Genomic DNA, 24,468 nt, shown 5'->3' with positions numbered 1-24,468 from the left:
CCATGTGCGAAGGGGTTTACCAGGGCGCAACGCCAGGGTGTCATTTCCAAACCCAGAATCCCACAGTACTACATTTACAATCTCAGCTTGCCACTTTATTGTAAAGGAGATGGAGTTTATTTAGAATCTCTTCCTGTTTGGTGAGCTGCATAGAAATAGCCGGGCTAGTCCAGCAGTGATAGTGCAGAGTGCAGCAAAGGAGTACTTGAAAGTAGTGTTGGACCGGGTCCTACATTTTTTTAAAACCGGGTAACGGGTACCCGGAGGATTTGGCGCCTTGTACCCGGTCGGGTACCCGGCTACCTGGTTTTTCTTACCTGGGGTGGAGGAAGCCCGCCGGCGACATCTGAACAGGCAAGCCAGCGGTGCGGGGACGGTGGGGCTGCATCAGCGGTCAGTGTGGAGCCCTGTCCAGCCGGCTGTCCAATAGGAAAGCTTTTTCTCCTGCTCCGGTCACATGGTCCCAGCGTAGTATGGAGTCCTGCAGCTCCCGCACATGACGGTGATGCCCGCCCCACCGCGCCGCTTACCTGTTCAGATGTCCCGCGCGGGCTTCCAGCAGGTAAGAGATACTTTTCAACTACCCTGACATTACCCGGATACCCGGCGCCGGGTCCACTTTCCAGCTGCCGGGGTCCGGGCAATTTCCGGGTAGCTGAAAAGCCGCCGAGTAACGCCGGATACCGGGTAGCACACGGTACATCACTACTTGAAAGAGAGAGAGATCTCTCGAAAGATTATCTTTCAATATCAATTGTTAGCTCAAATAAAAAAGTTATCACCTAATACTGAAGTACTCATTTATTCTGCACTACCTGTCGAGCAAATCATTTCTAAATTAGCATCCAAAAAGCGTTGCCCCTGTGCTTAATAAAGGGGGAGCGAGGTTGTAAAATCACAGCCTTGGAAATATCGCAAGGGCGGCCAACACCAGTCCTCAAGGGCCACCAAAAGGTCAGGTTTTAAGGATACCCCTGCTTCAGCACAGGTGGCTCAATCACACGCTCACTCAACGACTTAAAACCTGACCTGTTGGTGGCCCTTGAGGGCTGGAGTTGGCAACTCCTGCTCTATCGCGTCTACACAAACACAGGTAGCACAAATCCGCATCTTACCTTGGTCTGGAAGCAGAAGACCGTTACTGCAATGGTGACAATCGCCGTGATCCCAATGCAGATCAGCTATAGAAACTGCAACGGAAAGAACATGTGCTGAACACGCGAATCACACGGCAACAAGCTCAGCGTTTCTATACCCGGGTTCAAGGTCACCCAAAAGGTGCCTCAAACTGAACTGGAGGGTCCTGCACAAGAAATCAAAGCTATCATGTGATCCTGACAAATTACCGATGAAAGATAACAGAAAAGTAGGAATCTACATGGACAACCCCCCCCATTATTATAACTAGGGGTTTCAGTTCTAACCAAAAACACAGAAAACACGCAGACTGATCATCTCGCACTGAAAACCGAGAAAAAGAACTGCTGCCCCACTTTGAGTATCAGAGCATTGGCAGGAAGGCTGCCACGGGCCGGTTATATATTATATTAGGCCTAGAGACCGCGTTGAGCTGCAATATACAGAGTCCGCCTCAGTGCCTGAGCTAAAGCTTAGAGCTGTGACACAGATCTGCTCTGTGTATTGTCGTCAACCTTTATTCTCCGCTTCTGCACTGGGCTTATATGGGTTAAAATGAACATGAAGTAAAAGGTGACATAGTGCTTATTTGCATGTAATTTTCCCAGAATCCCTGGCTGCAGTGGGAGTACTGTATGCCAAGAGATAATGGGGAAAGGCAGGGCTGTAGACCTGTCTGAGACATGTGACTGCTCACGTGGTATTTTTATTTGCTGTGCTCTGTGTTTAAACGCTTAGCATCCAGATACTGTGACTGACACATACATTCTTCCATTCTGTTCTATGGACAGTGTACACAGCACTCAGCATGAGACACAAGTCTTACATTCTGCTCACTATGAACCCCGAGAGGAAATACAAACACAGGCTCAGACCAAAGATCCATGAGGCCCAGGATCCAGTCTCCGACAGTGGCAAGTACTGGAACTGTGTCTGCGTGATCGCATCATATAGGATCACCCACTCCCTGTACCCAGACGGATCTATTTCTGTTGGTAGCCATTTATATCTGCATTGTAAGAGAAGACCGGTTCGTACCTTGCCATCGTTCCAGTCATCAGTGACATGGCAAGTGTCTGCAAGAAGAAAGCACTGCATGAATATACGAGAAAGAGCAACAGTCGGTGAGCAAGAACGTAAACCAACACATGGGTGCTGCACCTAAACTCTATCCTTCCTATCTCACTACACCCTAGGGTGACATTGTATCTACTTTCTTCTACTGAGAAAACCAAACCATGGATCAAACCCCATATACAACACTACTATTAACGCCTTACATAACACTATCAATTCGCCTCAATTCCAATCAGTGGACGCCACTGTCCTTCCAGTGATAACATCCCTATACAATATACCTCGTGCCGATCTTTACATGAAACTTATAATACTCATTAATACTGGAGTAGGGAGGAAAAATGAAAAATACTCACAAATACGCTCAGAAGGATAATATTCCATGGGAAACGCCTCCTGCAGAGGGGACAGAAAAAGTGATGCAGGACCTGGGTGACGGAGATAAACTTCTGGATGAGTAGGTACCTCTTGTCTAATTAATGGCTATTATGTCATGCCAAAAATGGGGCTAAAAAATATTCTCCCCGACACCGATTCTACAATGAACATGTTGGGAAGTGTTGTGCGGACAGACGCTTCTCTGGCAATGAATGAAGACTTGCAGTGACCTACAGTATCCTGGAGGTTGGGAAGCATATACTATAGCGATTGGAGCTGGGATTTCACCGACATTGACTCATTACCCCATCTCTGTATAACACTCCCTCACCGGCTGCCGGATTCTGAAAAGTGTCAATGTCCGGCGATACAAAACATAAAGTAACAGCGTCGCTCAAGCATCGATCACACAACGTGCATGAGGCTGCAAAACAGTATATTTGGGACGGAGAAAGGTTTCGCGACAGTACTCGGCCTGGGGAGGCAATGAATCCAGTTTAGTATAGGGGCGCAAGCGCTGGGATTCATTAATCTGCAACGCAGAATGGAACACTCGATACGGCGCCATCTGCTACTCAAGTCGATGGCAGCTAAACCCGTATTAGGGTTTGATCCCCTTATCGGAGCCTGACGAGCCCCCCCTATAGACCCAGACGGACAAGGCTATGCTATTCCATAAGACACCTTACGGGTGATTCAAGTGAATGAGCTGTACGGTGTCTTATAGCAAGCACGGCTATAGTAAATACGGGTGACCGCCTTATATATAGTCCCCTGTGTAAGATTATTTGCACCATTCAACGCGCAGCTAAAATGAAGTGACACTGACCTGGGACCCTCACAGCAGGCGAGGACCATATACGTGACAAAGAACACAGCACTGCGGAGAAAAGGGCAACATATTAGTTAATAAAACGCTGATCTCCGGGCCGGTGAGAAGGGGCCGCGGTGAGAAGGGGCCGCGGTGAGAAGGGGCCGCGGTGAAGGCCGATACTCACTATGAGGCGTAGTAGATGGCAGGATTGGCCCGAACAAACGTATAGACGGGCTCCCTGCAAAGGGGGAAACACAGTGATCAGACAAGGAAAACGTAACCGGCGGCGCCTCACACCCCGACGTTCCGGTATCCCATAGCTCGGACAGTGAAAGGAGGAGCACGCAGGGGTGTGCAAACTGGGGGCGCGGCGGGTTGCAGAGGCCCCGCGCACTTCCCCAAGGTATTTAAATTAAATGAGGGGGACCGCGCAAGGGCTCTGTAACTCACTTAGCTTGATTCAGCCGGCTTCGGGCGACGCGTCGCCATGGCAATGCGGCATCTAATGACGCCGCGGGGTGACGTGACATTGCCACCACGTCGTCATTTGACGCCGGCACAAAGGTAAGTGGGGGGGGGGGGGGGAGGGAGAGCAGGCACAGGGGCACAGCACCAAAAGATTGTGCAACCCTGGTATAGAGGTTCCCAATGATAAGGACAATACCAGGAGGAGATTTTAGTGCATTAAGGGTCTCCCCTTGCAGGAATACATCGCTAAATATTCGTGCTCATCACAACCAGCCTTTAACATTTACAGCAGGGGGCGCTCAACTCCAGTCCTCAAGCCCCAACAAAAAATGGGTCAGGTTTTCAGAATATCCCAGCTTCAGCACAGGTGGCTCAATCAAAGACTGGGCCTCTGGTTGAGTCACCTGTGCTGAAGCAGGGACTGATTGAGCCACCTGTGCTTGAGTAGGGACCAATTGAGCCACCTGTGCTGAAGCAGGGATATCCTGAAAACCTGACTTGGGGGGTGGGGAGGGAGGGGGTCTTGAGCGCCCCCTGATTATAGCACAATGGTTAAGGTAATTATTGTACACTTCATTCCAGCCGTGGGCACTTACAGGATCTGAGACACATCCCGCTATCTCCGTGCGCGTTATCCCCAGCGGCCAACATTGAAAGGAGACATCCATACATTTGTTTTATTTTTTGCATAGGATTGAAGCCGGGGGTCTCTGGAGATGAATCCCATTCATTTCAGCTCCGGAGACCCCCTGCTTCCTGTGATATCTCCAAAAGGGGTGCGGGTATCATCTCTGCAAAGTTCTAAAGTTCCGCGGGCCAATAGGAGGCCGGACCTGATGACATCACTGCTTCCTATTGGCCCTATTGGGGGGGGGGGGGGGGGTGGGGGAGGCATTATGCGTGCAAACGGTGGTTGAAAACACGTCACATTCAGAAAAAGGGAGTAGCCGGAGGAAATAAAACCCTCCCAGATTCCAGTTTAACACGTTCACAAAAATAAACTTTGCCAAACGATTGAAAAATAATTATAGATATCACATTTTGGTTACATAAAAAAAAAAAAAAGCGGCAGTCGTCCAGATTTAACCCCATAAAAGGTGTCACGGACATTAGTACACTTTAGTTCAGGGGCGCCCAACTCTAGTACACAAGGGCCAAAACAGGTCAGGTTTTCCGGATATCCCTGCTTCCGCACAGGTGGCTCAAACCGTTGACTGAGCCACCTGTGCTGAAGCAGCGATATCCTTATAATCTGACCTGTTGGTGGCCCTTGAGGACTGGAGTAGGCCGACCCCCCTGCTTTAGTTCTAAGAAATACAGCGTCTTTCAGCTTACGGGCGTTAATATAAACACCCGGCCCGAATCTTCCGTGCCCTCCTGCATCTCCATGGAGTTGCTGAAACCCCAAGCAACGTGTTCGCAATGAGAACGTGGGGTCCATATGCATTCACCCGGCGACCTGCGATGGGGGTGCAGCGGAGGTGTTGCATGGAGCTGCGTGGCAATTAGGCATTGGGAGTAAAATGCAAAACCTTGGCTCGGATCGTATGAAACTTACACAAAGGTGAAGATGGCGATGAAGCCCAGAGTGACCAGTAACTGGACGGTGATAATGGCATAGACCTGAAAGAGATGAACATGGGGATGCAGTGAGACGTGACTCACGGTGAGGCTTACTGTAGGATAAGAGTACCATCGCAAGTAACCATTATATAACCAAGCACAGACAGACAATAGTGCAGGACACACCCAAGGCACGTGCCGTCTAAAAAAAATAGGTGCAATGCTCAAGGAATGTCCTGTGTATTAGAAGAACCAGACACACCTGGTGGGAAGGAGGGGGACGGGGAGACGGGGGGACGGTAGGAAAGGTAATACTCCTGCTCAGCTAGGTTCCGTATAGGATTGAGCGGTGTAGTGGTTACAGTGCTGTGCTGAACCAGTCACATACGTATCCCCCATAGCACGCTGGGCCCGAGGAATAGCGACCGCGCGGCAGATTTTCCAGCAGACGGATGATTTTATTTTGGTCGCTGCGACGGGCGGGTCACGTGAGCGGTTCAGCCAATGAGGGCGAACCAGCTCCGTGATGTCACAGCCGCATCGCGCGAGCCATAGAAATCCCAAAGGCCGCGGATCGCTCAAGCTACAGGCGCACGCGGCGCCATGAGCTCCGTCGCGCGCGCCTACTATATTCGCAGCCTTACGTGGGCTCCGTGAGCATTTCCAACATGTTTAAAACCAGAGACAGAACATGAAACACAGACAGAGCTCAGTGCACATCCAGTGAAACTTATACACGGTACAGTGCCTAAATATATACGTATAGATATCTATTAAATAAAATGGTCTTTTAGTTTAACATTTTGGCCAAATTGTTGTAAGCCCCTGAGCCACTGCACGGCAGACCACATCTCAAGGATCCTAACGCTAATATAAATTCTTAATAACCTGTGTAATAACAGGAAGAATGATTTATAATAAATCTGTCAATATTAGTTGCAAAGTTCTAAGTCTGATTGAAGCTCTTATTAACCTGTACATTACCAGGAAAAGCACTCTGTATTAGATTTGTCACAATCATACTGCAAGCAAGCAAGTTCCCCAGAGAGTGGGAGATGCTATGGAGTAAGCTTTTAACCATTTAAATGTGGGAGGGGCGGGCTTCAATTAGGTAGGAGGTTGCCACCCTCCAATCAGCTAAGACATGTGCCTGCATTATTCTATCATCTTTCTATGAGCGGCAGCACAAATACAACGCACAGCTCTTATTCTCCGAGTAATGTAAAACCTAATCAATACATTAAATCACTGGTACAGTTATTTCAACACAGATCTTCTGGGTAACAGTTTGGAAGACTGCCCTGTTCCCCAAAACACCTTGTGCCAAGAGGGTAACACTAGCAGCAGTGTGCTGGAAGGGCAGGGGTACATTTGCCTGGCACGGGGTCCCACTTAGGGCATTGTAAGCATCATTGTCAGTGATGAAAATTACAAAAGGGTCGTTTCTTAGGATTATTACTACTTGTTCGATGCCTCATGTGCATGTGTTGGTTTGTATGACTGTCCGTGGCCTCACTCAATGTAACAGGAAGATCCAACGCGTTTGACTCACCCTCCGGATGAAAGCGTGTCGCACAGCCTTGTCGTCCCAGGAACCAAACTGGCTCTCTCCACCGGGGACGTACATCCCCGAGTCACCTGCACAATATGGGATTGGGAACACGGTCAACAAACGCCAAGCTCTGCGACGCTGAACGGACTAATACAATGGAAGGCAATCCGTGTCCCCCACTGAGGTGATACAGACACAGAGAAGTAAGTATGGGAGAATAATACTGTCACATTGTTTCTGTGTGTAGCTATAACCAGGCTTTTGTTTTCCATAACTATAAGAAGAGTCATGCTTTGTGTTTTATTGTGTTATGGGTTAAGTGAAAGTGTGTGTGTGGTGTGTGTGTGTGAGGTGTGTGAGGTGTGTGAGGTGTGTGGGGTGTGTGGGGTGTGTGAGGTGTGAGGTGTGAGGTGTGAGGTGTGTGGTGTGAGGTGTGAGTGCGTGGTGTGAGGTGTGTATGGGGTGTGAGGTGTGTGAGGTGTGTGTGGGGTGTGAGGGGTGTGTGGGGGTGTGTGTGTCTGTGTGTGTGGGGGGGGGGGGGGGGGGTTGTGTCAAACAAATTTTCCCTTCGAACTTTCCTTAATGCTGAACCTGTAATTTCTGTGTTTAGCGGGGCCACGCGTTTTATCTATTAACCCCCCTTGTAGAGTCACAGAGAGAGAGAGAGATGTACTGGCTGTCGGCCGTGAGAAAGATGAGGTCACTTAGCACATGAGTTTTTTTTGCTTAAAATCGGCTAAAATATATTGCAAAATGTATAACTGCAAGTGTATAAGTAACTGCTAAAAAGCAAGATAAAGAACAGTAGGATGCTCGATGAAGTCATATGGGAAGATATTGCAAAATTATTTATGCCCGCCTCTTCTTCTGGTATAACATAGCTTGCTTAAGCCGCGATTATAGTATCGGCGATGGCGCGCGCAGCCAAAACAAATACCTTGAGTCCAATGAATCTGCGCATAAAGCGCGTGACCGCGACGGAGAGGCTGAATCTTCAGGAGACAAATCTATTTGATTTTTGAGAGCGAAGGCCGCGTCACGTAAGCGCTTGAGCCAGAGGGCAAACCGCTCACGTGACACCAAGGCCACGCCTCCCTGTCGCCTCCTGCCTGCAGTGCATGTTTCTCGTGTGCACCCGGCGTGTGATGTCACGCGTCGCTCGAGCATGCACTGTAATCGCGGCCTTAGAGTCTATAGCGCAGTGCCTGAGTTAAAATCAGACAGCAGTGTTTTGATTTGCATTAAATGCACTCTTGCCAGCAGCTGCTGCAATAAAGTTTTCCAACAGATTGTTTTTGCTTAAAAAGAATAAGTGTGGGACTGAGTTTTTTCCCACGACATAAGAAACCTGTAGCTTCTCAGGGGTGCTCTTCTGCCAGCAGAAATATTTAGGGGGGGGGAAGGGGGTGGAGGGGAAGGTAAGAGGGACCAACAACTCATCCTCCTACATAAAAAATGCAAAGGTAGAATAATACAATATGGATAAGTGATAACTGGGTGTGTTCACTGCAAAGTGTATTTTTTGGTCAGCACTGGCAGAGATCTAGAGCGTTTCCTGCATGTGCTTAGAACGTACGGATTGAATAAAGAACTGTGTTAGATGGAATCTGTCCAGCCCACATGGCTACAAAGACACAAGGCTTGTGACTGATGTTCACTGGAGGGAACCGTCGGATCTATGTATCACGCTGCAAGATCATCCACCTCCGTGTTGAACTGATGCCAAGAGAGTTATTTAGATATTAGACCTCAGGTGTCAACATAGGCTTCTTTGCTCCGTGAAAACGTGGAATAGGGAAAGGAGAAGTGGAGCGACGAGAAGTAGTATTAGTGGTTGATTTTCCTCACTTATAAATCATGCAGGGATGTTATAATGTCCGTGAGTGTTTACATTGTCAGTTTAAATCCCTTTTTGAGCAACCAGAAGAGAAAAGAGTCACTATTTCCAATGCAGTGTAAATCTCTCTAGATCAGTGTTTCCCAACTCCAGTCCCTGGGGAACCCCAACAGGTCAGGTCTAAAGGATATCCCTGCTCCAGCACAGGTGGGTAGGTCAAAATGACTGAGCCGCTGATTGACCCACCTGTGCTGGAGCAGGGATATCCTTTAGACCTGACCTGTTGGGGTTCCCTGAGGACTGGAGTTGGGAAACACTGCTCTAGATAACAGATCTGCAAACAACTTGTTTAACCATGAAAGGGTGGAAGGGGAGAAGGGGGTGGGTGGAAGGGTAGAAGGGGGTGGGTGGAAGGGGAGAAGGGGGTGGATGGAAGGGGAGAAGGGGGTGGGTGGAAGGGGAGAAGGGGGTGGGTGGGAGGGGGAGAAGGGGGTGGGTGGGAGGGGGGGAAGGGGAGAAGGGGGGAAGGGGAGAAGGGGGTGAGTGGGAGGGGGGGAAGGGGAGAAGGGGGTGGGTGGCAGGGGGGAAGGGGAGAAGGGGGTGGGTGGGAAGGGGGAAGGGGAGAAGGGGGTGGGTTTGAAGGGGGAAGGGGAGAAGGGGGTGGGTGGGAAGGGGAGAAGGGGGTGGGTGGGAGGGGGGAAGGGGAGAAGGGGGTGGGTGGGAGGGGGGAAGGGGAGAAGGGGGTGGGTGGGAGGGGAGAAGGGGGTGGGTGGGAGGGGGGAAGGGGAGAAGGGGGTGGGTGGGAGGGGGGAAGGGGAGAAGGGGGTGGGTGGGAGGGGGGAAGGGGAGAAGGGGGTGGGTGGGAGGGGGCAAGGGGAGAAGGGGGTGGGAGGGAGGGGGAAGGGGGGAAGGGGAGATGGGGAAGGGGGGAAGGGGAGATGGGGGAAGGGGGTGAATGCTGGGTGCTCTTGGACAATATAGGAAAAGGCGTGCTGCCCCTACGCACAAGTTCTCAATTTACCACTTAGGGGTTATTTACCAAAGCTCCCCAGTTACACAATTGGGGAAACACCGATGCAAAAGAATATATATATATATATTTTTTTTTTTTAATAACTCCCTGCTGCCGAATTGGTTCTTTTCTTTTGATAAACACGGTGCTGGTATTATGGTTGGACCCCTATAATTCTTTGTAAAAGGGAATTTTGGAGTTGGTCTCATTGAGGCAACACTTTCCACAACGGGGTGAGGAAAAATAACACAGGGGGTGAAAGAATGTCTGGCCCAATAGGTCTTTGCCCCCCACTGCAATGTGTAACAGGAAGAGGGACTGTCGCTTGCATGTTAAAGTTTTACATTAGTTTGCCGTTAATGGGGCTTTAATTTTTGCACTGCGGGTAATAAAGGCATTTATGCAAGGATGGCGCGGTACAATCACATTTGCTAGAAGGTGCACAGCGAGGTTAGTAGAGGGGAAAGGGCTGTATGTTTAGGAAGTGGGTACTCTGCAGGGCCGGAACTCCCGAATTCCCATTGTTTAACACACTTGTGAAGCTTTGTCTATTATATCCCTGTCCTCTCCTAGAAATGGTGTCATATACGGCATATGTTGGTGGCACTATATAAAGGAACATATACATACCTGGGTTTAGAGGGATTGAGGGCAGCATGGGCATGACTGGTATTGGCTTTGGGTGCACATTGGGTCCTCCAGGCTCCGGGTATCCCCCCGGCTGAGAGTACCCCCCAGGCTCCGGGTATCCCCCCGGCTGAGAGTATCCCCCAGGCTGAGGGTATCCTCCGGGATTCGGGTAGTAACCTCCTGGCTGCCCATACCCACCAGAGGGTGGGTAGCCACCTGGCTGATTGTATCCACCTGGTGGAGGGTACCCGCCGGGCGCATGCAGGGGGTCCCGATCGTTGTAGGGTGGAGGTGCATTCGGATAGGACATGGCTGGGGAACCAGTGGCTTATTCAGAGACCTGGAAAGGAATAAAATGGGGAATTACAGAGGTGCCCACTCCTTGGAGGGCCAGATTGCATGTGTTAGGAGAAAATGAATGCAGCACGTGACCCGTTAACTCTTCCAATGCCAGACGGGCTTGTATCCCTGGAAATTAGGTTATGCTCATGGAGTCCATTCGTGCCCAGGACAAAATGTTAATACCTAAAGAACAGTTACTGTCAAATGCACTAATGCAGGGTTCCCAACGCCAGTCCCCGAGATCCCACCAACGGGTCAGGTTTTCAGGATCTCTCTGCTTCAGCACAGGTGGTGCAGTCATCGACTGAGCCACCTGTGCTGAAGCAGGGATATCCTGAAAACCTGACCTGTTGGGTGGGATCTCGAGGACTGGAGTTGAGAAGCCCTACGTTAAAAAGTTAAACGGTGGCAGGTGACGAAGAAGAAACGGCTCAAATGTCCCAGCGTGGTAACGCAGTCAGTGTGATAGCGCGGACACTCGTGGAACATTATTCAGGGCCCAGGCTCATATGTAGCATGTGAGTAAGTCCATGTAGCTTAACTCGTCCCCTTTTACAGCACACAAAGTCCTTCTCTTTCCTTAATCTTTATTGAGGGGAGTTAACAGAAATATAAAAGTTCTATATGGGGATTGTGCTAGCAGATGTCCCTTGTGAGGAGAATAACCTATGAGAGGAAGGTGTCCTGCTATGGGAGTGCTTCTCTGAGGGGAAGGTAAAAAGGATTCCCTTTCTGAGGGAGCAGTGGAAGAAGTGTATACTCACTTTGGCTGCTTGTTGGAAAGGAAAGAGCACACTTTCCTGTCAGACAGGAACACACAAAGGGGCATAACAATATGTAGATAAAGCAGGGGGAGAGGGCTAAACCAATCTCAAACTGTGAGTATTGGTAGGTTGCCAGGGTAACCGAGTAGAGGCTGTGTAAAAGGGGATTACTTGTAACTATGTTGCAATATACACAACTCTGGCTGCTTCAGAGCAGGGAAAACATGTAACTTCAGCTGGGGAGGGCTGGCAGCCCGAGAGCAGGAAAATACAGAGAGATAAACAATCCTGTTCCAGGACAGACATGTCTTTATTTATATAGCGTCACAGCAGTAATACACAGGACAATATTATAACACACAGTGGGAATAAGCCCTTCAGACATGAAAGTTACAATAGAAAAGGGATGTAAAGTTAAGACATTTAGATTGGGTTCAAGACGCCCTCTAGCAATGTACAACCGCATTGTTTCTGTTTTATTTCAGCTTCCTCTGCTCGTTTCCCTCCCTCCTGCCAAAATTATACACAGAGCAGGAACAGCGCGAGCAGAGACGGAGTGGACACACACACACACACACACACACACACACACACACACCACCCCCCCAACCCACATCACATTACCACACATACCTACATCACCCTCCTAACCCACATCACTCCCCATACCTACATCACATCACCACCCCAACCCACATCACATCACCCCCATACCTACATCACATTACCACCCCATACCTACATCACATTACCACCCCAACCCACATCACAACACCACCCCAACCCATGTCACATCACTCCCCATACCTACATCACATCACCCCCCAACCCACATCACATCACCCCCCCAACCCACATCATAACACCACCCCAACCCACATAACAACACCACCCCAACCCACATCACAACACCACCCCACATCACCCCCCAACCCACATCACCACCCCAACCCACATCACATCACCCCCCCAACCCACATCACAACACCACCCCAACCCACATCACAACACCACCCCACATCACATCACCACCCCAACCCACATCACCACCCCAACCCACATCACATCACCACCCCAACCCACATCACACCCCCCCACATCACCACCCCAACCCACATCACATCACCCCCATACCTACATCACATTACCACCACGACCCACATCACAACACCACCCCAACCCACATCACAACACCACCCCAACCCACATCACAACACCCCCCCAACCCACATCACCCCCCCAACCCACATCACCACCCCAACCCACATCACCACCCCAACCCACATCACCACCCCAACCCACATCACATCACCCCCCCAACCCATATCACATCACCCCCCCAACCCACATCACATCACCCCCCCAACCCACATCACATCACCCCCCCAACCCACATCACCCCCCCAACCCACATCACCCCCCCAACCCACATCACCCCCCCAACCCACATCACCACCCCAACCCGCATTACATCACCCCCATACCTACATCACATTACCACCCCAACCCACATCATCCCCCAACCCACATCACATCACCCCCTCAACCCACATCACCACCCCAACCCACATCACCACCCCAACCCACATCACCCCCATACCTACATCACATTACCACCCCAACCCACATCACCACCCCAAATCACATCACCCCCATACCTACATCACATTACCACCCCAACCCACATCATCCCCCCAACCCACATCACATCACCCCCCCCAACCCACATCACCACCCCAACCCATATCACATCACCCCCCCAACCCGCATCACCACCCCAACCCACATCACATCACCCCCCCAAACCACATCACCACCCCAACCCACATCACATCACCCCCTCAACCCACATCACCCCCACACCTACATCATCCCCCCAACCCACATCATCCCCCCAACCCACATCACATCACCACCCCAACTCACATTACATCCCAACCCACATCACCACCCCAACCCACATCACCACCCCAACCCACATCACCACCCCAACCCACACCACCCCCACACCCACATCACCCACCCTTACCTACATCACATCACCCCCATACCTACATCACATTACCACCCCATACCTACATCACATCACCCCCCCAACCCACATCACCCCCCCAACCCACATCACAACACCACCCCAACCCACATCACAACACCACCCCAACCCACATCACAACACCACCCCACACCACCCCCACACCCACATCACCCACCCTTACCTACATCACATCACCCCCATACCTACATCACATTACCACCCCATACCTACATCACATCACCCCCCCAACCCACATCACCCCCCCAACCCACATCACATCACCCCCCAACCCACATCACAACACCACCCCAACCCACATCACACCACCCCACGTCACATCACATCACCCCCCCAACCCACATCACCACCCCAACCCACATCACATCACCCCCATACCTACATCACATCACCACCCCAACGCACATCACCACCCCAACCCACATCACAACACCACCCCACATCACATCAACCCCCCAACCCACATCACAGCACCACCCCAACCCACATCACCCCCTCAACCCACATCACCACCCCAACCCACATCACATCACCCCCATACCCACATCACAACACCACCCCAACCCACATCACCACCCCAACCCACATCACATCACCACCCCAACCCACATCACATCACCCCCTCAACCCACATCATCCCCCCAACCCACATCATCCCCCCAACCTACATCATCCCCCCAACCTACATCACATCACCACCCCAACTCACATCACATCCCAACCCACATCACCACCCCAACCCACATCACCACCCCAACCCACATCACCACCCCAACCCACATCACCACCCCAACCCACATCACACCACCCCAACCCACATCATCCTCCCAACCCACATCACCACCCCAACCCACATCACCACCCCAACCCACATCACCACCCTAACCCACATCACCACCCCAACCCACATCACCACCCCAACCCACATCACCCCCCACACCTACATCACCCCCCCAACCCACATCACCCACCCTTACCTACATCACATCACCACCCAACATCACCACCCCTAACCTACACTACATCACATCACCACCCCAACCCACATCACCACCCCCCAAACCACATCACATCCCATACTTACATCACATCACCCCCCCATACCTACATCACATCATCCAAGATGGGACCTTTTTAGGGGTATTGCGCCCTCAGCCCGGCACCTGTAATATCAGGGTGTCAAGGAAAGCGGAGCGGGAGAAATGTGTCTAATGTCACCATGAACATGCACTACGGTATATAAAAGTAGTGAGTATACAGAGCTGGTCTCTTCTTCAGCACGGGAAAGAAGCCTTCACAGCATTGTGAATGGAGACCATACATACCCAGATTGACTAAATGGTGCTATGCCTCGGAGCACCATAACTATTCGCTGCCAGGCGGGACAGCGACGCTGCAGTGAAAGGGTTACGGTCCATCTGAATAGGCCTCATGGCGTAGCAAATATTTAACACCGTTTAGTAAACCTGTGTCATATTTGTATCTGTGTAGCTTTGACCGTTTTCTGCATGTGAATAACATTTTGCGTGGAGAGAGAGAGAAACCCTTATTATAAGAGCTGGCAACGCTTTATTGTTAATATTGCTTTTCTCTATCCTATTTTGTGCTTGCTTTTTAACCTCTTCAGTGCTAGAGGGGTCCATCCCGACTATCCGCTGTTGTTGGGGTTAATATTCCATTTCCACAGGCTCAGTACCACAAGATTGGCGTAAAGCAGATGTGGTGCCTATATTTAAAAAGGGAGCTAGATCACAAGCGGGGAATTACAGACCTGTAAGCCTGACATCAATACTGGGGAAGCTACTTGAAGGTTTAATACGGGATGATATTCAGGAATACCTAACAAAATTATTAGTAATAGACAGCATGGATTTATGAAGGACAGATCTTGCCAAACTAACCTGATTAGTTTCTTTGAGGAGGTAAGTAGAAATTTAGACGAGGGTAATGCAGTTTATGTGGTCTACATAGATTTTGCAAAGGCTTTTGATACGGTTCCACACAAGAGTTTGGTGTACAAAATAAAGAAAATTGGACTCCATAAAAATATTTCCACCTGGATTGAAAACTGGTTGAAGGTTAGACAGAGAGGTGTCAAATGGAATTTTTTCAGGTTGGGCTAAGGTCGTAAGTGGAGTAAAAGGGAGCGGTACTACATCAAAGAGGGGATATGATAACTATATACAAATATATTCAGGGACAGTACAAGGAGCTTTCAAAAGAACTATTCATCCCAAGGGCCGTACAAACAACATGGGGCATCCCTTAAGGTTGAAGGAAAGGAGATTTCACCAGCAACAAAGGGAAGGGTTCTTTACAGTAAGGGCAGTTACAATGTGGAATTCAATACCCATGGAGACTGTGATGGCAGATACAATAGATTTGTTCAAAAAAAAGGTTGGACATCTTTTTAGAAAGGAAAGGTATACAGGGATATACCAAATAAGTAAACATGGGAAGGATGTGATCCAGGGATTAATCCGATTGCCAATTATTGGAGTCAGGAAGGAATTTATTTTCCCCCTTATGAGATATCATTGGATGATATGACTCTGGGTTTTTTTGTTTGCCTGCCTCTGGATCAATAAGTATAGATATAGGATAAAGTATCTGCTGTCTAAATTTAGCATAGGTTGAACTTGATGGACGTACGTCTTTTTTCAACCTCATCCACTAACTACTGTATGTAACTATGTAATATGGTCTCTCCCCTTCCCTCCCCCCCACCCCCCATTTTTATACTTCTCTATTCAAGATTATGCAGCATTAATACGTCCCTGGGAGCTCGTTACCCGACCTCGTTACACACATAATAAACGAGACCATGGTTTGTTTTTCCTCTAGACAGAGGAAATGACTTTACAACGCATCCCTCAGCTACTTTAATAAACTGATGAGATTTGCATTCACGAGGACGCCAGTGCAGCCCTGGCAGACACGCAGCCCTGGCAGACACGCAGCCCGGGCAGTGCAGCCCTGGCAGACACGCAGCCCGGGCAGTGCAGCCCTGGCAGACACGCAGCCCGGGCAGACGCGCAGTCCGGGCAGCCGCGCAGCCCGGGCAGACACGCAGCCCGGGCAGACACGCAGCCCGGGCAGACGCGCAGCCCGGGCAGACGCGCAGCCCGGGCAGACGCGCAGCCCGGGCAGACGCGCAGCCCCTTTACTGCCACTTAAAAATGTATATCTTTTTGTTGTTGCACTTTTCACTTAGGCCATCGCTGCAGAGGAGTCTGTGATGCAGTGCAATACATAGCAGGCCCCTGGCACGGAAGGGGTTAAAGGATTTATACTTCTGGTACATTATACTACTGGTATATTGCCCTCTATAAAGATATATAAACACACAGAAAAACGTCGCTGCACCAAACCAACAAACATGAAACAAACAGAAACGCTATCTACCTGGTGCAAGGGGGAGAGAACCACTTAAAACCACACAGATAATCCAAAGGATTATATAAAGCCCCCTATAGTTGCCCTATAGTTGCACTCAAGGTAGGTGACAATTAAATGGAATGTCAGATACAGTATAGGCCAGTGAATAGCCAAATCCTGGTATAGGATACCCTACCAAAAAGGTCACACTATTGAATGAAGAATTGGGGGTATTTTACTGATGTTTGTGGGTTATACTAGGGTTCTCTATCTGACCTGATCCTATTGAGGGCTAAGAGCCAAATTATTATCACATTTGGTGGTCACTTTTAGAGGCTTAGAAAGGTATATTATTATCCCACCCAGTACCCACTTCGAGTATTTCTGCAGCAGAGTATATATAGCGATTTATACCTTATAGCTATTTGGTACACATAGTGATCATAGAGTACCGTTACCCAACACATTTGGGGATTTTATGTATGCAATGTTTTGCATTTTTATAGTGTTTCGTCGGTTTTTATAGTATACACCATTAAAGTTTTTGTTATTTTTTCATTCATTAGTGTGACCTTTTTGGTAGGGTATCCTATACCAGGATTTGGCTATTCACTGGCCTATACTGTATCTGACATTCCATTTAATTGTCACCTACCTTGAGTGCAACTATAGGGGGCTTTATATAATCCTTTGGATTATCCCTCTATAAAGATACTCTGTTTCTTCACACACTTCCAAACCCCTCAAAACTACTGATCTGTAAAGGCCCAATTCCAGTGTTTTTCAACAGGGGTTCCCGAGGCTTGTCTGCAATTTCCAGGTCATTTGAAAATTGTACCAAATACAGAAGAATTCACAATGCATCTGATCTCAGAAGTGCTATTAGGGAGGGTTGGGGTTCCTTACAATGCATCTGATCTCAGACGCGCTATTAGAGAGGGTTGGGGTTCCTTACAATGCATGTGATCTCAGACGCGCTATTAGAGAGGGTTGGGGTTCCTTACAATGCATGTGATCTCAGACGCGCTATTAGATAGAGTTGGGGGAATTTCACAATATCATTATAGGGTTCCTGAACCCAAACAAATGTTAAAAACCACTGACACACACACACACACACACACACACACACACACACACACACACACACACACACACACACACACACACACACACACACACACACACACACACACACACACACACACACACACCATTGTCATGTTAACTCAGGGAGCCACTTCTCTCTATTTCTAACCAACGGGTGCAAGACATTTCGGGGGATGGGGGGGGGGACCAGGCGGTTGCAGAGGCCCGCGCTCTTCCCCAAGCCATTAAAATTAAATGCCGAGGCCAATGCAACTCAACTAACCGAGATACAGAGGTTTGGTGTGACGCGTCGCCATGGCAACGCGGCGTCACATGACCCTGCGGCGTCATTTTAAGCCGGTAAAAAAAAAAGTTAAGGGGGGGCGTAGTGCCAAAAGCTTGCGCACCCCTGTTCTAACAGTAATTACTGTGGGAGAGTGTCTCCTTGCACTGTTAGGAGGCTTGGTTACACATTAAGGATAAGGCTGTTCGGGGGAAGAGTTTAGGAGTCCACAGCTAATACCGTCTCCGATCTTTGAGTTCCCCATTCAGAAGAAGAGTACGGAGGGTGCCCGGTGTCCGGTATTGAAACCGGATTGCCTGTATTTGGATACTCTGATTGGCTACATTACCCGGCTCACTAAACTGAATCTTTTCTGATTCCTTTCTAAAAGAAGTGGAAGAATTGTTGATGCCATTTTTCCGTGCGGATTATGTTTGGCTAATCCCTGGTGGCCAATGAGACACCTCCAGTTACCGGAACACCGGGAGCTCTACCCCAATCCTCAATACCCCCCCAACAGGTCAGGCTTTCAGGATATCCCAGTTTCAGCACAGGTGGCTCAATCAGATTGAGCCACCTGTGCTGAAGCAGGGATATGCTTCAAACCTGATCTGTTGGGGGGTAGGGGGGGAGTCTTGAGGATTGAAGTCGATTACCCCTGGGTTAGCCCATTACGGAGATGGGACTTGGTATCATAGGAATAAGAAATCCATTTAAAAACGATTTGCGTTGCACTATGTATGCCGGGCTGTTTCACATGCCACATTGGCACCTGTATATACGTCCCAGGTTGGAGTATAATTACACAGTATTGTCTAATTACAGTATACTGATACTCAGATAAATATAGCACCCGACACTTGCATGAGATCTGCATGTGTTTGTCACACGGCTTGTCCTGCTAACCACGCCCAGCATAGAATTTGGCAATGAAACAGCAAAGCACAATTACCTGCAGAAGGTTGATACTTGTTAACACTTGGGTGGCAAATTCAGTAAGGAGAGGTAGGCGTTAGCGAACATTAATAGACATCCTCTATTACACCTGGGGTGGCCAACTCCAGTCCTCAAGGGCTACCAACAGGTCTGGTTTTCAGGATATCCCTGCTTCAGCACAGGTGGCTCAAGCAGTGGCTCAGACGTAATGACAGCCACCTGTGCGGACTCAAAATCTTGAAAACCTGACCTGTTGGCCACCTCTGCATTACACCATGGCGTTCATACAACCGCTGAATAGGTAATAATGTTGTCCCATCGAACATGACCAAGGGGAATTCATCCCTGTGTTGTGTTTATTGGGTTAAATCTAGCTACACGTACCTGGGCTCCCAGAATTACCTCCCCGGACCAAAATAAAACCACTGTTTCAGCAATTGCTCTATTTTTATTCAGTACACCAGCCGCCGGTAACATGTGAAATCATCATTTTGTAGAAAGATATATTGCAAACCCGGGAAAAGTAAAACCCGTCTGCTCAGATGAGGTTAAAATAAATACATACAATTAAATAATAGGTAAGGGAAAAATAACAGGAAGGATTGCGGATGTAAAACATTGTTCTGTGAGTTAAGTGGCTATTTCCCTTTAGAAGGGTGAGGGAATTGTACTGAGATATACAGATATATTTGAAACCTATTCCAGCTTCATATTGCAAAGCCAGTATAACCAAAGATACATGGAAGAGACCCAAAGGTCGAAAGAGACGTCTGTGAGTAGGGTTACTGGCTCTGCACTTCTTTAACCCGTGCTGTGCTGTGTAGCTGTGTAATATGGCAGGTATAAGCTTATAGGGCTCCATGTTAAAGTGGATGTCATTTCCCAGAATCCCTTGCTGCTGTGGAAGCACTGGATGCTGGGAGATAAATGGAGGAAGGCAGCGCTGCAGACCTGTCTGAGACATGTGACTGTGCTCACAGGTGGCATTTGTATTTATTGTTTATATATAAAGCGGAAGCCGCACCTCCCACCGCGGTGATACGTACCGTTTCACGGCCCAGGAACCGGTCTGTGCTCCACCAGGCGCCGCCCCCCATCCAGGCCATAAGAAACCAGAGATAGATGTTTAACCATTTGAGTGCCGGAGGGGCTGGGTGGCCAGAGCACCGCGGCCCCTCCGACACTCGCGGTCACATGTCCGCTCCGTCACCGATGGAGGAACATAAGGGGGAGGCGTCTGCCCACTTCCGCCCGCCATTACTTCAGCTCGAGTCCTGAGCGCCATAGGATGCGATCTCCCCCAAGACAAGGATAGTTTTTTGGGGGGGTGGAGGAGCAAAACGTAGCTCCCTACATCATGGGGCATCCAGTACCCATGTCCCAAGTCATTCAAAGAGTTAAAGAAGCAATCCCAATTTTGGCATATATATATATATTCCCAACATATTAATATTTATGTGCCGGTAAAATTAAAGTAATATCAAACATGGCTGCCGGGGCCACTCCCTGCCTGTCAGGGGACCGACAAGTTTAGGGACAGAGGCTGAAATCTCAGAGTATTTGTTTTCATGTGTCGGTGTGTAATAGGGGTAGAGATGTTTTATGGGCGACTTCTGCAGGGATATCCCAGTGACGCCGGTGATAAAAGTCAGCGAGAGATGACAGGTCTGCGAGTAACGGGTGTGTAACAGGTGTAAACAAGGTGATTCAATATATAATACAGACCAGTGAAAGTCTGGGGCTCTTCCATTACTTTTGCTTACGACAACGATGACTGAATAACGTGATTGTCAACCTTGCTTACTGCATCTCAATAGCAATACGCTAAATGAGATATACAGTATTCACACAGGACATGTTCAGCTAGAGCACGGGGTAGCCAACTCCAGTCCTCAAGGGCTACTAACAGGTCAGGTTTTCAAGAAATCCCTGCTTCAGCACAGGTGGCTCAATCAGTGGCTCACTGATGGTGGCCCTTGAGGACTGAAGTTGCCCACCCCTGAACTAAAAGCACGGGGAGGAAGGTTTGCTAATTAACCTGTAGCCCAGACGATTAGTAGGTGAGCAGAGGTAAGTCGGCTCAGGGCTTTGCTGCTGCAAACGCCTGATCCTGACACGCACAGAGACGTCACGCACAGAGACGTCACGCACAGAGACGTCACGCACAGAAACGTCACGCACAGAGACGTCACGCACAGAGACGTCACGCACAGAGACGTCACGCACAGAGACGTCACGCACAGAGGAAGAAACCAGTGTTTACCAACTGCAGTTAAATAAATGATTATTTTATAGGCGTCCGATTTTGGTGTCACTTAATGTCTTGTTCGGCACACCATGTGAGCACGTGACTTGTATATGTGACAAGGGTTAATACACATAACTAACTAGCTGACTCACCTTTCCCATTAGCAAGGTACCTCAAATGAGTAATGTCTACAGTTAATCCCTCACAATATATCTGAACTCGCTTCCACCACCAAAGAAATGTCAAACATTTATTTGCAGTCTATGGTCCCTGTTTTTTGTAACACACAACAATCTGTTGTGGCAAAATGTGTCAGAAAATGTAATTACTCTACAAAACGTGAAAGTTCAATCAGAGCCCAAAAATATACTTAAAGGTTTAGGTCCATGTAACCCCCCTCCTAAAGGGTTACTAACGTGGTTAGTGTATGCTAGGCCCCACCCTGCGTTGCTATGGTAATCTAGACATCACGCAGGGGTATTTAAGGAAAAGGGACTGTTCTAGAAAGTTAGGTTACAGGAGGACAAGAGGAGAGGCGCCTCGGGGAGAGTAGACACCCATGTTTTTACAGTAATAGTATAGACCAGGCCCCTCTACTTTATTATAGACAGGGATAGTACCCTTCTTAGTTAGGATCCCTAGAGAAGACTGAGGGAGTCCAGTATGAGTTGCCAAGTATGAAACATCACCAGAGGGGCCTCAGTAACCGGATTCCGGCGGATCGAATCCAACAGCGGATCTGCATGGACTTTCCTTCCAGGCTGAAGTGGCAGTTACCATAAAAGGTCAAAAAAGGTATTGGGTTACGTACACAGGACCCGCTTGGCTCCCCAAATGGGCCCAGTATTATTGAGATAATGAGGAGAGATGTCCCACATCTACGTAGAGCAACTTAGCAAATGTACCTCCGTTCAAGTGTTAAGAGCGGGCACCAACGGAAGAACCATATTCATGTGTCTGATGTAAAATACAGTGCAACGTTGTCAACTGTATGAGCGGTTCCTGCGCTGGGGACACGAATAAAATGACAGTTGTACGACAAAAATTCCTGGCGCCCGTTATTTCTGCAACCTCGCTACCTGATCGCCCCGCCGCCTGAATCCAGCCCCATGCAGGGAAGCCATATAATACACCCCAATGTAATCTCCCTAGAAGCCAGACAGGGAGGGTCAGCTGTAATATACAACAGTAGTATAGTGCTTAGGTTACAGAAAACGATTATTACAAGTGTAGCCATATCTGGTTTTGGCTACTAATCTACCCTCCCTAACACTTAAGCCCTGAAGTAAGCAGCTCCCTTGAGTGACAGGGAGAGGTGGGCCTAGGGTCTGTGTTCTGCCCAATCAGGGGCTCAGACCTGAGAAACTCCCCATGGTACTTAAGTGGCTGCACAAGCCACATTTAGCAGTGTTCTCTCCCCTGAGAGAGACAGTCCTGGGGGGGAGGGGGTAAGAAGAAAGTTCTCCTGCAGGGATTATCTCCAGCATCCCGGGAGCCTGCAAGAGATGGAGGAGCCGCACCATTGAGAAATGAACATCCTTCACCCCCAAAAGCCTGTCCTGTCTTCCCCACCAACAACGGCGGAACCTCCGAGCTTCTGTGAACCTGCAGGTATGCAGCACATGACACCCGGTAACAGTGTGATCTCCCAGAGGGCGGGGAAAACCTGTTACACAAGCACACACAGTATACAATGCAGGCAGGTTCTTAAAATAAAAAGGCTCAAAAGAATCTAACAGACATTATCGTATAACCTTCACCAGATCTTTTCCCAAAGGGTCTTGAGTGGAAATTGAGATTTTACGTGCCCCAGCATGGACTCTCCCTTAGTTGAAATACATGTACTGTATATATTATAATAGAATTAGTGCAACAAAGTCAGACAATAGGAAAGGAAATCCCTGCCCCGGAGAGTTTACAATCTAGATTAAATCTAATTTCATTACTCAATTGCAGCCCCCCATGACAGTTCTAAGACTGAAGGATAAAACCCCCATTCTTCTGACTTTTAAACTTTGCCTCGATATAGAAAAGATTTCACAACACTGTTTCCCTAATACTAGGACACAATAGTGAAGATGGCGTTCGCCTGTGTAAGTAACACGCGCAACTGGACATAAAATATGACACCCTAACTTCCACTTTTGCACGAGAACAGATATCAGAGGTTATTGCCATAGAGCAGGGGAGCACAATCGTTTTCCCCTGGGCCCCCCTGCCGGCTGTCCTCCTCTCCGCGCGTCCCCCACCCCCCCTCCTCACCTTGGTTCCTGGCGTATGGGCATCGTCACGTTGCCATTGCAACGCGACACCACATGACCACGCGGCGTCATTTGACGCAGCGTCTCCAGATGCCGGCTGAACAAGGTAAGGTTTACAGAGACCTTCGCCGCTTCCCCAGCACTCAATTTAAGTGCCTTCGGGAAGCGCGCCGGGCCTCTGTAAACCCCGTGCCACCCCGCAGATAATCTCACGCCCCCCAGTTTGCGCACCGCTGCCATAGAACACACTGGCACTATTGGTTTCATTTGATTCGTGTAGTCGCAACTGTTACAAAGATGAATCTATCATTCCGGTGAAATCGCAGACTCGTGATATTTCACAATGAGTAAAGTTAACAGACTTTTGGGAATACCTTATTAGCCACACCCCCTGGTATTTCCAGATCCCCTTCAGGAATCTCTTTCAAGATACACAAAAGAGGGGTTTCGTTTATTTCCGCTGTGACGGCAGATTTCTTAAGAGTGACATCCAGATATCCCCAAGAACCCTAAGATACAGAGAGAGAGAGAGAGAGAGAGGAGATCTACACGAATACACTACATCATTCATTACCCACTTGAGTTTGGGTTACATGCTCGTTGATTTCAGATAAAATGCGAGTTCTGAATTTATAGAAGTCTACTG

The 24,468-nt window shown here is 49.0% G+C and overlaps 1 protein-coding gene across 1 annotated transcript in view; it reads right to left on the bottom strand.

The window, feature by feature from the left end:
* The window catches only part of TMBIM1 (transmembrane BAX inhibitor motif containing 1), a 45,295-nt gene that overhangs the window by 8,751 nt on the left and 12,076 nt on the right, over positions 1 to 24,468 (bottom strand). Inside the window, 8 exon segments of the mRNA XM_075609679.1 lie at positions 1,116 to 1,190; positions 2,166 to 2,213; positions 2,571 to 2,610; positions 3,422 to 3,472; positions 3,591 to 3,644; positions 5,433 to 5,497; positions 6,990 to 7,075; positions 10,469 to 10,808. Coding sequence (XP_075465794.1) covers positions 1,116 to 1,190; positions 2,166 to 2,213; positions 2,571 to 2,610; positions 3,422 to 3,472; positions 3,591 to 3,644; positions 5,433 to 5,497; positions 6,990 to 7,075; positions 10,469 to 10,778 — 729 coding nt within the window. The 5' untranslated portion in view covers positions 10,779 to 10,808.

This window comes from Ascaphus truei, chromosome 7 (assembly GCF_040206685.1).
Source record: "Ascaphus truei isolate aAscTru1 chromosome 7, aAscTru1.hap1, whole genome shotgun sequence".
Taxonomy (NCBI): Eukaryota; Metazoa; Chordata; class Amphibia; order Anura; family Ascaphidae; genus Ascaphus; species Ascaphus truei.
The sequence above is the reverse complement of the archived record's forward strand: the minus strand, read 5'-3'. Positions and strand labels throughout refer to the sequence as shown.